The following is a 13,557-nucleotide window of genomic DNA, read 5'->3' on the forward strand; positions in this document are numbered from 1 at the left end:
ATATATATATATATATATATATATTTTTTTTTTCTGCTGCGTGTCCCTGTCTCCAAACAAAAAAAACAACAAATAAAAATGGTGTGTTTTTTACAAGTATTTATTAAGGTACCTGGAGAACTCCGTTTCCTGATGGAACAAAACAAAAAAAAGCCCTGTGCATCCCGTGCCGCGTCAGTTAACCCCCACCCTCCCCATCTGATATCTTTTCATGGGGCCCAAAATCCCTGGCGGCGCCCCCTCGCTTAGAAGATTAGTTGATTTCTCGGTGTCGTTAGCTCCGGAAGCCAAGGGAAGGCAATAGAGAGCGTCCACATCCTGCGCACATCCGCTGCGAGCGGGCGGCCCCGGCCCTGCAGGTGGATGCCGGCGGTGCCTTTCACCTTTCACCGCTTCTGCTCCCGCAAGGCTGGGGCACCGGGGGCGCTGACGCACGCTGCCTTTGTGTTTGTGATGTATCGGAAAGCGATCCCGAAAACGGGTCAGTGCACACCGGCGTACAGCCCGCTTAAATGGGTGAGTGGAAGAAGAAAAAAACAACAAACAAACAAAAAACGACAACAACAAGGGGCGGGATGTTTTGGACGAGTAAAAACTGACGTCGCTTGAATTTTCGCCGCCGCCGGTTGGTAGGGATGGGAGGCGGCTGCAACCCCGTCCTGCTTGGACCGTCTTTCTTGACTTTTTTTCTGCTTCGATACATTTGATGTGTTTATATGAAATAAAGGGAGATTTGTCTGAAACATCTAGTGCGCTCCCTTTGGCATCGCCGTGCTACAAACCCTCACAGGGAGAATTTATGATCCAGCAGATGCTTGTAATAAGCTGTGACTATGAGACCTGACACCAGCGTGTGTGATTGATGGGAGCGAGGGCAGGAGACAGAGGGTGCAAGACAGAGAGACAGGCAGAGAGAGAGAGAGAGAGAGCGAGAGACAGACAGACAGAGAGAGAGAATAGATGTCTGGCTCCACACTCACTTTTTTTTTTTTTCTCTCCCACGAAAAACTACTTCCTGAATTGTGTAAAATGTGCTCTCTGCTCGCCCTCTCCCTTCACCACACTGGTAAAGAGTGTGTGTGTGCGTGCCTGCGTGTGTGTGTGGGGGAAACTCCAAAAAACCTTGGGAGCAACTTATACGCACACTGGAGGGGAATCTTAACACCAACCGAGGCCGACTCACCACAAGCCGGTGGCACTCTGCAAAGACAGAAGCACACTTTCCCAATTCCACTGCATCGCACCGATGCTATTAGGGACGCGCCGCACGGCTGACCACAAAGCTGTCCAAAAATTTTAACACCAGGCCGTAAAAAAATGATTCAGATAAGACCGTATAAGATAGGACAGGGAGGAAAACCATGCTCAGTTTATTTTTTAATTGTACCAGCCCCCGTGAAGTAATGTCTGACATAGCGTCCAAATAGCGTGTCATACGTACTGGAGTCTGTCCTGTGAACCCTCTGTGCATCAATAATTTGACGAATACAAAAACCGCTTTTAATGGGAAAAAGATCACATGGCGTCAAAAGTTGCTTTAATCCTACATTCCAGTCATTCGTCTGAGACACGGGGTGACGACAGTAATGCTTGCAATCCACGCCGAGTTTCAGTTCAAACAGTTGAGCCCTGGCGGGGAGACACGCGGCAGGATTGCAGGGAATCAACGTCGTCGTGAGATTGTCCATAATGGTCACGGAAATGAAATGATTGGATATTGATGGGAAAAAAACAACTTTTGTGCGTCTCGCGCCTTTGACGCTCTTTCTTATCAAATGTCACCAGTTCATTTTTGATCGGCGGAGCGCGATATTCCACATCCGGACGAGTCGGCGTGGCATGAGAATGCGGTTGAAGTGAGAGACATTCGTGTCGCGGGCCTGGTTGTTGGCGTCTGGGCCTCTTGTTTTGCATCAGCCAGCGAAAGCGCTTCACTTCCCCTTTTTCTACGACTCAAATAAATGTTCACTTCCTCTTGTCGCCCGCTCCCTCGGGGGAACGGGCCGCTGACTCCCACCTACAGAACCGTGAGACGAGCGGGTCCAGCGGCGTTTCTTCACATCGGGGTCCAGCCCCCAGAAGCCTCGTAAATCAACCTGATTAAATGTTCATGTATTTGTAGGTTCTTTTTTTGTTTTTTTTTGTCTCGGGCGGTTCTTTTTCAAAGGTTTTTAGGGCATACAATTAGCCATGGACTTTTTTATTGAATATTTGAACAAACTATCACGTGGGTTTTAGAGCCAATATTTGACTATTAAGGAAATATTGTTCTTCAAATCGTCCCGAGGCCTTGTGACCCCCACTGTGATCTCTGGCGCCCCCCTGTGGTGATCTGGCACCCCAGGTTGGGAATCCCTGCTCTGTTATGTAAACATGAAGAAACCGTCATCCGCTCATTTGTCAGACCCACTACCAACCTGGCTGTCAATAGGAAAGTCGACATTTTTTCCCCGGTGATCGAGACATCATATTGTATGAATATCTAGCACATATCTGAGGATATTGTAGCCATTATAGCCAATATATTTGGAAATAAAAATAAAGCCCCCAGTGCAGTCGTGTCAAACTCAAATGACCTGGGGGCCGCTGGCCAGGTTGTCGGCTTCCAAGGGGGGTTTTCTGTTGAGCTTCAACAGAAAACCCGCCTCTTTTTTTTTTGGTTTTGTTTCTCCTGCACGTGACTGAATTGCCTCGTAATCCTGTTAGAAATACCTCTCTTATGATCTGGTCAATTGTTTTTTATACTTTGAAAACATTGAGTGCATTTGTGTGGATTAATTAAGCATTGTGATTTGAAAAAAATGATTTGCGGTACAGATTTATCAATATATGATCGCCATATGGCGGGCCACATTCAATTGTCTCACGGGCCGAATGTGGCCCCCAGGCCTGTGCTTTGAGGCCCTTGCCCAGTGTGAATGAGGCCCGACTGCATGCTCACAATGACAAAAGCAGGGTAATCTGGCATGCAAAAGTGACATTATACTCAAAAAGAACGAGCCTATTTCTCTATGGGTTCATTATTTCATACACAAGCTTTTAGATTTGGGGGTCATGGTTATCACCAAGGTCCTGGCCCCTCAGGGAGGAGTTGTCTGCTGCTGATACTTGTTATGCAATGCATGCTGGGGAGATGGGAGTCCACCTGCATGCAGCACTCAGCTGGAAGACAACTTTTGCGGTTCTTACATGAATTATTTGGACGAGAATGATTAATTGATGAGCATGCTGCGCGCTCTATTCATTCTACTTGGGAGTCTGAGGGGAATTTTAACATGGCTCCAGCTCCTTTGAAGTGTCTCAGGTCTGACCCCGTGTGGCCGCGCAGAGCAGCGCAGGCTCGGGTGGAGCCGCACATGGCTGTCAAGACCACCGCAGGGGGTCGTTTGCCTACATTGCATGGCATTACGCTGTTTAGTGGGAAATGGAAATCCACTTTATCTCAACACGTAAAACAAACCAATCGTACGGCGGTGAGAGCCAACGGTGTCAATCTGAAACTAAAATAGGAGAGGAAAATCGGCCAATTCTGCACCAATAAACAGCATTCGATGGAAACAAACCGCGATGAATTGTTCGCAACCCTGGAGCGGACAAATCAAGCGGCGTTTAACACCTGAGAACTGCAATGTCTAGACCTTTGCATAAACTGAACACAACACAAAAAGGATACGGAAAGTCTGTTTATAGAAAAATCTAAAATACAGTTTTGATGGTAATGAGATTCACATCTTCAGATCTGAAGATACAGACTGTCGATCTTTAATATTGAAATGTCAGCAAAATGAATTACGTTTCAACAAGCACGGCTACAGTATAACTGCAACGAATCCATGTGGAGAAAAATAAAAATACAAACTTTCAATTTAAAAAAATGTACAGGAATTACAGAAAATCATTCAAGTTAAAACCAATGTCTGAAAATGGATCTAACGAGGCAGAATTCTAAGAACAAAACACACTTGGCTTGGAGGTCAGTATTTACACATTTGTACACACCCAGTGCCATCATTTTTTATATACATGACACGTTCAATGATACTGCAGCAAACTAGGGAGAAGTTAAATGGGCATTTATTTTGTGGCAACACTAATATAACAAAAATAATAATAATAATAATAATATGACAATGTACTGTATGCAGGTCGCTCTTGGTTCCCCCGACACGGTGACAATGTTAAGCTCTGATCTTTTCCAACCAAGCAGGGAAATAAAATAAAAAAAAAAAAAAAACATCAACATTCTGAACATGTATAACTGAACATTCCTGAAGGCTGGGCTTCCAAAAAGGCGTCCAAGCAAAGGGTCGTAAACCTCGGATCCGACAGAAGAGTTTGGATATGAGCTGGTTTAAGTCGTTATTTATTTTTTCCATTATGAAGCCACAATCCATGGTGGACGTCGTTCACTAAAATGATTTGTGAATGACGGCCAATCTCTCTCTTTTTTTTGTTCCATCTTTTAATTGCAGTGCCACAGATGAACCAGGAAGGCTTGAGAAAGTCCGGGGAGAGGGAAAAAAAAAAAAAAAAAAAAAAAAGATAAAAAGATAAAAATAAAAGTTAATTGTGCTATTTTGCATAGTCTCAATGGAGTTTGTGTTTCCGTTTCTTGTGTTTTTTGTCCTTTTTCTTGGCGGCACATTTGACACAGAACCACTGCTGGGACTCGGGCGGAGCAGTGAGGATCCCAACACAAGGCCTGAATGCAGGAGAGAGGCAAGTTTCACCGTTATACAGCTATACCACAAAATATCGCAAAAGCAAAAGCAAAATTTGCTGCCAATCGGGTGAGATATTTATACTTGCAAAGGTTTCCTCAAAAATAAAAAAAAGGAAAATTTGTGAGAGAAATTATCTTGTATTCCTTTAACTGTTTAGAAAATTGATTGAGCTAAACCGTCTGATCGCCATACTTATTTATTAATCTCAGATCAGCATTGGAATTAGATGATTTTACTATTAAAAAAATATATATATATATAAAAAATTGAATCTTGTTGGTTTAGATAAAGCAGATGAACATTGCCAGCATATCCACCTATTTTTTTGATTCTGCAATTATACATTTCAATCTCTTGTTAATAAGTTACCATTGTTGTTAATTGTATTGAGACTTTTCATATTTACTGTCTCTGTTCATTCCATCTTCCACTGCTATGTTAACAGATAATACCAACAGCTATTCTCATCCAATGAGAAACATCCATTGAGAACTGTGCTGCTCCAAACGGTATACAACACATTATTTACATGGTATTAGAATAGTATACCACGCATCATTTACATGGTATTAGAACGGTATACCACATATTATTTACATGGTATTACAACGGTATACCACACATTATTTACATGGTATTACAACGGTATACCCCACATTATTTACATGGTATATTATACATTATTGACATGGTATTATAACAGTACATCACTCACCAGTGGTACCAGTCGTCACAGTCATCACACCCGATCATGGGACTGCCGTCGTCAGGCTTCTTGCATCCGGGACAGATCCAGATCTGATTGCCCCATTCGTCTCGGATCTTGGGTGAAAAAAAAAATGATGAAGACAATAAAGAGTATGAGTGACCGGAAATTCACCAACATAGGACTACGGTCGGGCGATCATAGTATCAAAAAATGACAATTGATGATTTGATGATATTTTTTAGGATGACCACTGAAGCTTTTGAGATGTTTACTCACAAAATATATTTCAGAAACAATCATTTCTAATGTGGATATTATGAGCAAGCAGGTAGAGGTTCAGCAGTAAGAGGTGAGCTCTAAAGCTGAGCAAATAACCCTGCCACCCTGGATTAAATAACTAAACCTTTATTTAAAAAGGGAAAAAAAAAGGGTCTTAAAGAAGAGTAAAGAGGTCTCAAACCAGACCAAAAGTCTACAATATCATTTTCCCATGAACTGCTTCAAAAACACATTCTGAAAGCCTTCCTTCAGTAAATTACAGCGTCACAGGGATTTTTTCGGGGGCTCGGAACTCACCACGTAGGTGCTGACGGTCTCGGTCACGACGCTGCGCACCGGCGTCTTGAGGGTGCTCGGCACTGAGAGCAGGGAGGCCGGGGGCAGCATCGGGGGAGGGGCGACCACAGGGGGCAGCGGGGAGGCGGGCGGAGGAAGGGAGGGAGCGAGGGAGGCGAGTGCGGGCGGAGGAGGGGTCCGAGGGCGGTTTCCGGGTCCTGATTTGGGGGCGGGGATCTTGGGAACCGGCGTTTTGGGCTCCGAGTTGGGCATGACCTTACTGATGACGCTGAGGAGAGGACGCCACGGAGCATGAGAACAGGGGTCAAGGCAGAGGAAACACGTTTCAATTCGGAATATGAATCATATGACACCGTTTTTAGCTGTTATCACAACATCGCATGAGCGCAAGGATTTCAGCCGCCAGTGATGGTTTTGTAAGATTGAGGAGATTCCACATTCATGTTTCAGTCCAAATATCTATGGAATTTCAACCAATTTTAGAAATGTCACAATAAACAGAAAGTAAGTTAGCTTTCCATCGTTTCTATTGATAGATAGCAAGAGGTAGACATTTCATGACAATTATATAAAGTTATATACTGTGGTAGTGGCACAAAATAAACAAAAATCCAATTAAATAGTTACATTTCCTGACCGTGACAGCCCTACAAATAGTATCGCTGTGTGAAATAAGAGTATTTTAATATATTCTGACACAATGATACAAGGAGAAATAAATAAAAAATAAATAACGTAAAATAAAAAGTTTAGAAAAAAAAAACCAATCAAACCCAGGAACAACAACAGTGAAGATACAGACGAGAGCCACTCTCCCACATGGAATCCATAACAGGCAGCAGGTTTCATTCCCACATTGGCCTTCATTACCGAAAAGTTCCGTAGGGAGTCTTTACCCACACGATGACTGTTACGGGTACATTACGTAATGCTCGCGAGAGGGGCGTCTAATATTACGTGAGACTAGGCAGCAGGATCAAATTAGCTTGTCTTTTCTGAATTTATTTTTCTTCCCGAAAACAAATAACTTTCGAAATACTTGTGGAAAATAAATATTCGTAAAAATCCACTATTTGTGCTTTATTTGAATTTGGCTCCACCCGTACTTTATGGAAATGTTACTGCTTCCATTCCCGCACACTTCCATTCGCAGTCGTACATTTTCCCGGAAATTATACGAGGTCAAGAGTGTGGAAAGTTACAGAAACAACTTTGACGGAACATGGACACGTGACGCCGATACGGAAAATTTCAGATTCTTTAACGGCTTTGAGTGGGAAATGGGGGGGTGGGGGGGGGCTGACGTGAGCAACAGCTTCATCACGTTCAATACCGACGGCATGCTTACATTTTGTCCTGGCCGGCGCCCACTCGGAGGGTGAGCCGGGGGATGACGGGGGACGGTACAGCGGCCGGAGTCTCCACCTTCACCTGGAGGAGACGGAGACAGACGGCGCAGGGCAGAGGTCAGTGTGATTCTATCAAGTGTGACTGGAACCGGTTCCTTCAGGTCACATGGCAAGGCAGGTGACGAGGGACAAATCCGACAAGTACAAGAATCTTCTCTTTTGACTTCACAGGTGTCAGGTGTGTCAAGTGGCAGGTATGAAGCTGAGGGTTTTAGAAATGTCCGAAATGTTGAACCTGATGCAGGAGAACGTGAGTCAACATATGGATTAATACATTTTTTTCCCGACCTCATCGATTCAAATGTCTGACTATTTCATGAATTAAAAATAAATAAATAAATAAATAAAAAACATGACTTTTGAAGGACCCGCAGACACTGGTTCTTAAAGCAGCAACTTTAACCCTTCTTAAAAAACCTTCTTAAAGCAGTCTTTACCTTCTCCAGTCGGATCCTCTCTTTTTCCTTCTCTCGCTTTTCCTTGTCCCTCTCCTTCTCTTTCTTCTTCTCCTCCTTCTCCCGCTCCTTCTCCTTGGCCTTCTCCCGCTCCTTCTCCTTGTCCTTGTCCTTCTTCTTCTTCTTCTCCTTCTTGTCCTTCTTCTTGTCCTTCTCTTTACTCTTCACCTCCTTGTCCTGCAGGATGGGCGGCAGCGGGGGCAGCATGGAGGGGATGCGCAAGCAGGCGGACGGGCTGAACAGCGGCGGGATGTCGGCCAGTCCGAACGGCGCCAGACCCGACGGCTTCTGCCGCTCCTCCTTGGCCTTGTCTTTGGTCTTCTCCCGCTTCTCTTTGTCCTTTTTGCCCCGCTCCTTGTCCTTCTTCTTGTCTTTATGTTTCTCCTTCTCCTTCCGTCCGGAGCCGACGCCCTCCCTGGACTTTCCCTTGGCGGAGACCTCGGGCACGGGGAATTCCCCGGCGCGGAGGTGGTGGTCGTCGTCCTTGCTCCCGAACTCCTTCCAGGGCGCCTTGCCCTCCTTGTGCGACTCCTTGCTCTTGTCCCGGTTCTTCTCCTTGTTCTTCTCCTTCAGCTTGCCCCTGTCCTTGTCCCGCTCTTTGTCTTTTGGCTTGTCTTTCTCCTTCTTCTTCAGCTTCGTCTTGAGCTCCTTTTTCAACTTCTTCTTGATGTCCACCGGTGGCACCGTCTTACTCTTCTCCTCAAAGGGTTTGAGGAGGGGCTCGGGCGTCGGCGGCGACGCCGACCCCGACGAACCGGACGACAAGTAATCTTGGTTTTGCTGGGGCGCGGCTGACGGACCCCCCTGGTGGACCTTACGGATCACCTCGTTGATTGAATCGTCCATAGTCCACTTCCCTGGACCCATGGTAGGGTGAATGGGCGTGGACGTGTCCTTGCCGGAGCCGTTAGCTCCTAATAGGAGTTTGGGAGTCACCGGCTCCATGATGGTGAGTCTTCTCGGGCTGGAGAACCCGTTGCTCTCCGACTCTGAGCCGGAGGAGAAAGCGAAAGGGTCGGGCTCGCGTTCACGTTCAGCACACGCCCTGGCGATCACAGCGTCGATGGAGTCATCAATGTCGCCATCTTCGGGCTCTTGTTTCATGAAGTGCGCCACAACCAGCTCCCTGTCCTCCATGCTCTGGTGCATATGTATGTTCTCTTTGCCCATCCTTTCACTCAGCGCGGACATAGGTAGCTTATTCAAACCATCCATCTTCGCTGGAGGCTGAGATGCTTTAGCAGAACCGATCTTTGGGCTCTTTGGGCTTTTAGGACTCTTGGTCCTACATGGGGATTTTTTCCTCTCCTTGGAAGATTTTGGAGAGCAGATGGGGCTCCCACCTATAGGTACAGAATTGACTCCCTTGGGGGACTTAGTCCTTTGCCGACCTGGGGAGGACACCTTAGGCTTTCTCGCTGGTGTTCCATGGGACTTGTGGTCAGAATGTCTGGGTACTACAGGCTGAGGTCTAAACGGAGATGGGGTTCCAGTGGGTGTTTCGGGGGACAGGGAACCCAGGCTGTCGTGAGAAGCAAGCACGCCCGGGGGTACTCGCTGGGGGTTGAGAGAGGTGAGGGGCTCTCTCGGCTCCACCCCCCATTCGGGGCTGAGGCCGGGGTGCAAGCGTGGCCTTTTGGCGGTGGGCATCATCCCCATGGCAGCATCTGGACTGTCCATATGTCGCTTCAGTGGATGATTCTCGTCGTTGACTGCTTCATCTTCCTCCATTTCCTCATCTTCCTCGTCTAATGGCACCTGCATGGCTTCAGCTGAAGTGCCCATGTCAGCAAGGACCTCTTCTTCCTCCTCTTCTGCAGAGAAACGACCAGACACAAATGTTATAAATCCACATTAATCACTGTATTCAACGATTTTACCAGTAAACTAATTTACAGTCTCTCGTACACAGACAGGCACAGACACAGACACAGACACACAACTTGTCGGTCAATCTGACTGGGAGAACATATGAAAACACACCCTCTTGTAAGGAAACCAAAGGAGGCATGTGATCAGGAATATATTCCTTTCTCTCCTCCGCATCTCGCGCCCCAGGCTGAGGGAACTGCAGGACGTTGTTTTTGGTGATGGGGAAGAGTGGCGTCTGCAGGGCAAAGCCCACGGGCTCCAGGTTGTTCACGTAATCCTCCAGTTCACTCAAACTGACTCCCAACAGCCTGAAAGCCTGGCTAACATCGTCAAGCACCGGATCCGTCCTCCCATCTGGAAGGTTGCAAAAGAACAATACTTAACACAACATGATGATGATAAGATTGATATTTTCATACAATATGGCTATACATATTATACTACCGTATTTACTTGCACTATCATTATCAATATCAATATCGTGCACTGCTGCTGTATACTATTTGTACTTTACTTCAGTGAAGCCTCGATAGTTAGCTTAGTCAGCTGTGCTACTCCCTGCTAACATCTGTTTATAGATTTGTAAATATTTTATTGTTGTATCTATTTTTGGATTTGGCCTGTTCTGTCAACTTTTTCTGCTCTAACACCTGAATCCCCCACAGGGATTAATTAAGTGTTTAATCATATCTTATCTATATATGGTGTGGATGTTTCAAGCCACCAACACTGTCCTACTTAATGTCTGGTCTCAATGAAATTGAGAACAAGTGGCTTCTATTGCAATAGTTCATGCTTTGGAAAAAATACAGCATCAATAGTGGAATAACTGGCAGATTGTGGAATAGCTTCAAATTGATTTAGTGCAAATATCAAATAACAAATGAAGGCAATATTTAAGTAAAGTATGTAAGAAAAGGCTAACCACGGACGGACAACTGCCATGACAATAATAATGCATGGAAGTAACTTGAGTGGGTGTTTTCCCACCAGTGTGCCATGAAAAGCTTGACATTTCCACCTTACCAATAGAAAAATAAAAATGGAAATTAGCTCTTGTGCTGCAAGATCAAATCTGCAAGGCTGTATTGATTCATCACTTCCAGCCAGGACAGCAGCTGTGTTGGTCCGAACGAGCTCAAGTTTCACACGGAAGGCGAGGGCAACTACAAGGCCACAATAATAAACAGTTGTGCATGTTTGTGATGTTGAGGTGCTCAACAGAATAGGGGTGTGACACCACACACACACACACACACACACACGCTGGGCCAACGCAGAGGCGGTGACAGCTGTTGAGAGGGGGGGGGGCGGTCATGGAATGGTACATGATGCAATTCAACTGGATGGAATTATTATTTTTATTATTTTGTTATTCCATTGTAACGACAGTGGCAGAAATAGGTTGTTAACAACACTGACCCAACACCCAAGTACAAATTCCTATTTTGACAGTGTGGTGACTGTTGATACAGAGGTTTATTGGTGATCTTTAGGTTTTTTTGTACATTGCATTTGCTTTCTATTTTCATTGTTATTACTATTGTTCCCTAATGTTTTGACGGGAGTTCCCTCTGAATCCATCTACTTTGACAGCATGCAGTTACCGGGCCTCGCAGATAGAGGGCGCTACTCCCGGAGCGGGATAGTGCTGAAAAACAACGTGATCGTCTCATTTTCTGGTGCATTTCTTTTTCCTTTTTTTTTTTTGCGCAAATCGGGACACGGGAAAGACATTGCACTCACAGAGCTCAGAGTACCGGTGGCAGCCCCTGGCCAGCTGCTGGATGTACCGGTGCAGGACGTCGGCCAGCAGGTCGCAGGCGGCGGGCTGCACCGCGTCCCAGCCCAGCGCCTGGCAGATCTGCGCCACCGAGACGCGCAGCAGCGAGCGGGCGTAGCTCTCGCACATCTCGCCGGCGAAGCTTGTGGTGGCTATTCCGGTTTAATCCCTACTCCAAAGCGTGCTCCGGGAGCCCATGGTGCGTGAAACCCCGCGGGGGGCTCGTTAAAATTCGGTACAACGGGTACATTTGACATCTAGTTTGGTAAATACATTGGCGCTTTCGCCAGAGCCGCCATCTTGACTCCGTCCCCGAAACACGAACTGGGCATGCGCAGAACAGCCACACTGCGAATGATAAATTCGATCGTTTTTTAAGATTCGGTTCTCGACGAATGACTCGGTAAAAACGAGTTGTATATTCCGAGGACTCACGGTGCAGTCGCTTGGCTCCTCTGGACACGGGGGAAACGCAGCAACAACAAAAACGTTATTTTTGTCCAAGTTAGTGACGTAAAGCAAAATAATGCCGTGTCCCAGAAAACCTCTCAGCTAAATTCTCTTGAGAGCGTATTTGTTTTGGCAGGGAAATGCGTGTAAATACAAAAAAAAAAAACAACAACAACAATTTACTTCTGTCAAAACGACCTAACTTGGTGGAACGTAACAGCCTAGAGCGGTCACACAACAGCCTAGAGCGGTCACACAACAGCCTAGAGCGGTCACATTTGGACGTTTGGAGCGCGGGCAGGTCCGCTCGCTCGCCGCGCTCCTGCCGGAGTGGCTCCCGGCGCCCGCGTCCTTCGAGGGATAGGTTCGCTCGGAACGACTCGTCCGCGTGTCTCGCACCGGGGCTCGCCGTGCGGCTCCAGCAGCCGCTGTCGGGGTGGACATGCGGGCGTTCGCTCCCGGGTTTGTTTTTGGACCAAAGGCTGTTGTTGTTGTTGTTGTTGTTGTTGTTGTCCCCCCCCCCGTTGTTTTACTCCGACGCGTCTTTCCAAGCGCCTCGGCGTATTTTGAAAGTTTCGTGCTTTTCATTTTTCATCGGAGAGGAATGCAACGGAACGTTCAGAGTCGCCATTTCCGTTGCAAAAGATGAAGAGTAAGCGACAGATAACTTAAAACGCGGGTTTTTTTTTAAGAATAATGTGATGGAAAAAAAACCCACCTTACGTAAACGATCTTTAACAATATATATGTTTTTCTTTATTCTTAATACGAATTTTGGAAATCGGCGTTTCAAGACCGACGCCAGTAACGCTATGGCCCCGCCCCCTAATGCTTCCCCGACGTCATAGGTGGAGGCGACGTCATTTTGCGCGCGCGTTAGTTAGCGTTAGCATTAGCGCACTCGCTCGCTCGTCAGCAGCTGGCGGCGTGACGGCGCTCCTCGTTACCGAAAGCACAGCCGTCTGTGCGCATGCGTCGTCTTCTGTGGCGGAAAGTGTCCGCGGCGCCTCTAAGCGCTCAGCACTGACGTCACAAAGATATCACGTGACGATGGCGGGGCGGGGCGGGGGGGGGGGGCACCATGCCGGGAATACCCTCCCTCATATGTTTTCGTTGGTTTCCATGGCGACTGGATTTATTTTCCCCATAGGAAACCTCTGTATAAAATGTTTAGGTTTATTTTTCAAAATGTTTTTTTTTTATCACTTATCATTGTCTGTTGTTTTGATGTGTGTACTGCTGTCACACTGTAATAAATATGTATCTATACACTGCACTTGCGAAATATAATTCCTGGATCTAATAACCCTCATGAACTTCATTTGTGCGCGGAGGGCGTCATTTTCAAACACGATATCGAACAACCTTATTCTCCTTACCAACTGACCTGTGGATTAACAATAAGGTTTAAAACGTTAAGTGTTTATTGCGTAAAATGTGGTGTTTGAAGATCATTTCATTTACTGTTGTCAATGTACTGCATAGGAAAAAAAACCCCACTGGTAATTCAGATTGTAGAGACGTTTGTCAGATTTTAGTACCCAATGCGTACTTTGTTATTAATATTGACCTGTTCCTA

General features: G+C 46.2%; 1 protein-coding gene across 1 annotated transcript; it reads right to left on the reverse strand.

Annotated features, from left to right (window-relative positions):
- Positions 1-3,680: 3,680 nt before the first annotated feature.
- Positions 3,681-11,661, reverse strand: taf3 (TAF3 RNA polymerase II, TATA box binding protein (TBP)-associated facto). The gene is made up of 7 exons (XM_080003060.1): positions 11,492-11,661; positions 9,857-10,099; positions 7,856-9,687; positions 7,358-7,440; positions 6,010-6,277; positions 5,440-5,546; positions 3,681-4,702 (listed from the first exon to the last, which is right to left on the reverse strand). The coding sequence occupies exons 1-7, from the start codon at positions 11,655-11,657 to the stop codon at positions 4,588-4,590; spliced, it is 2,814 nt and encodes a 937-aa protein (XP_079859186.1). The 5' UTR covers positions 11,658-11,661; the 3' UTR covers positions 3,681-4,587.
- Between the last annotated feature and the right edge of the window lie 1,896 nt (positions 11,662-13,557).

This window comes from Zeus faber (assembly GCF_960531495.2).
Source record: "Zeus faber genome assembly, chromosome: 6".
Classification (NCBI taxonomy): domain Eukaryota; kingdom Metazoa; phylum Chordata; class Actinopteri; order Zeiformes; family Zeidae; genus Zeus; species Zeus faber.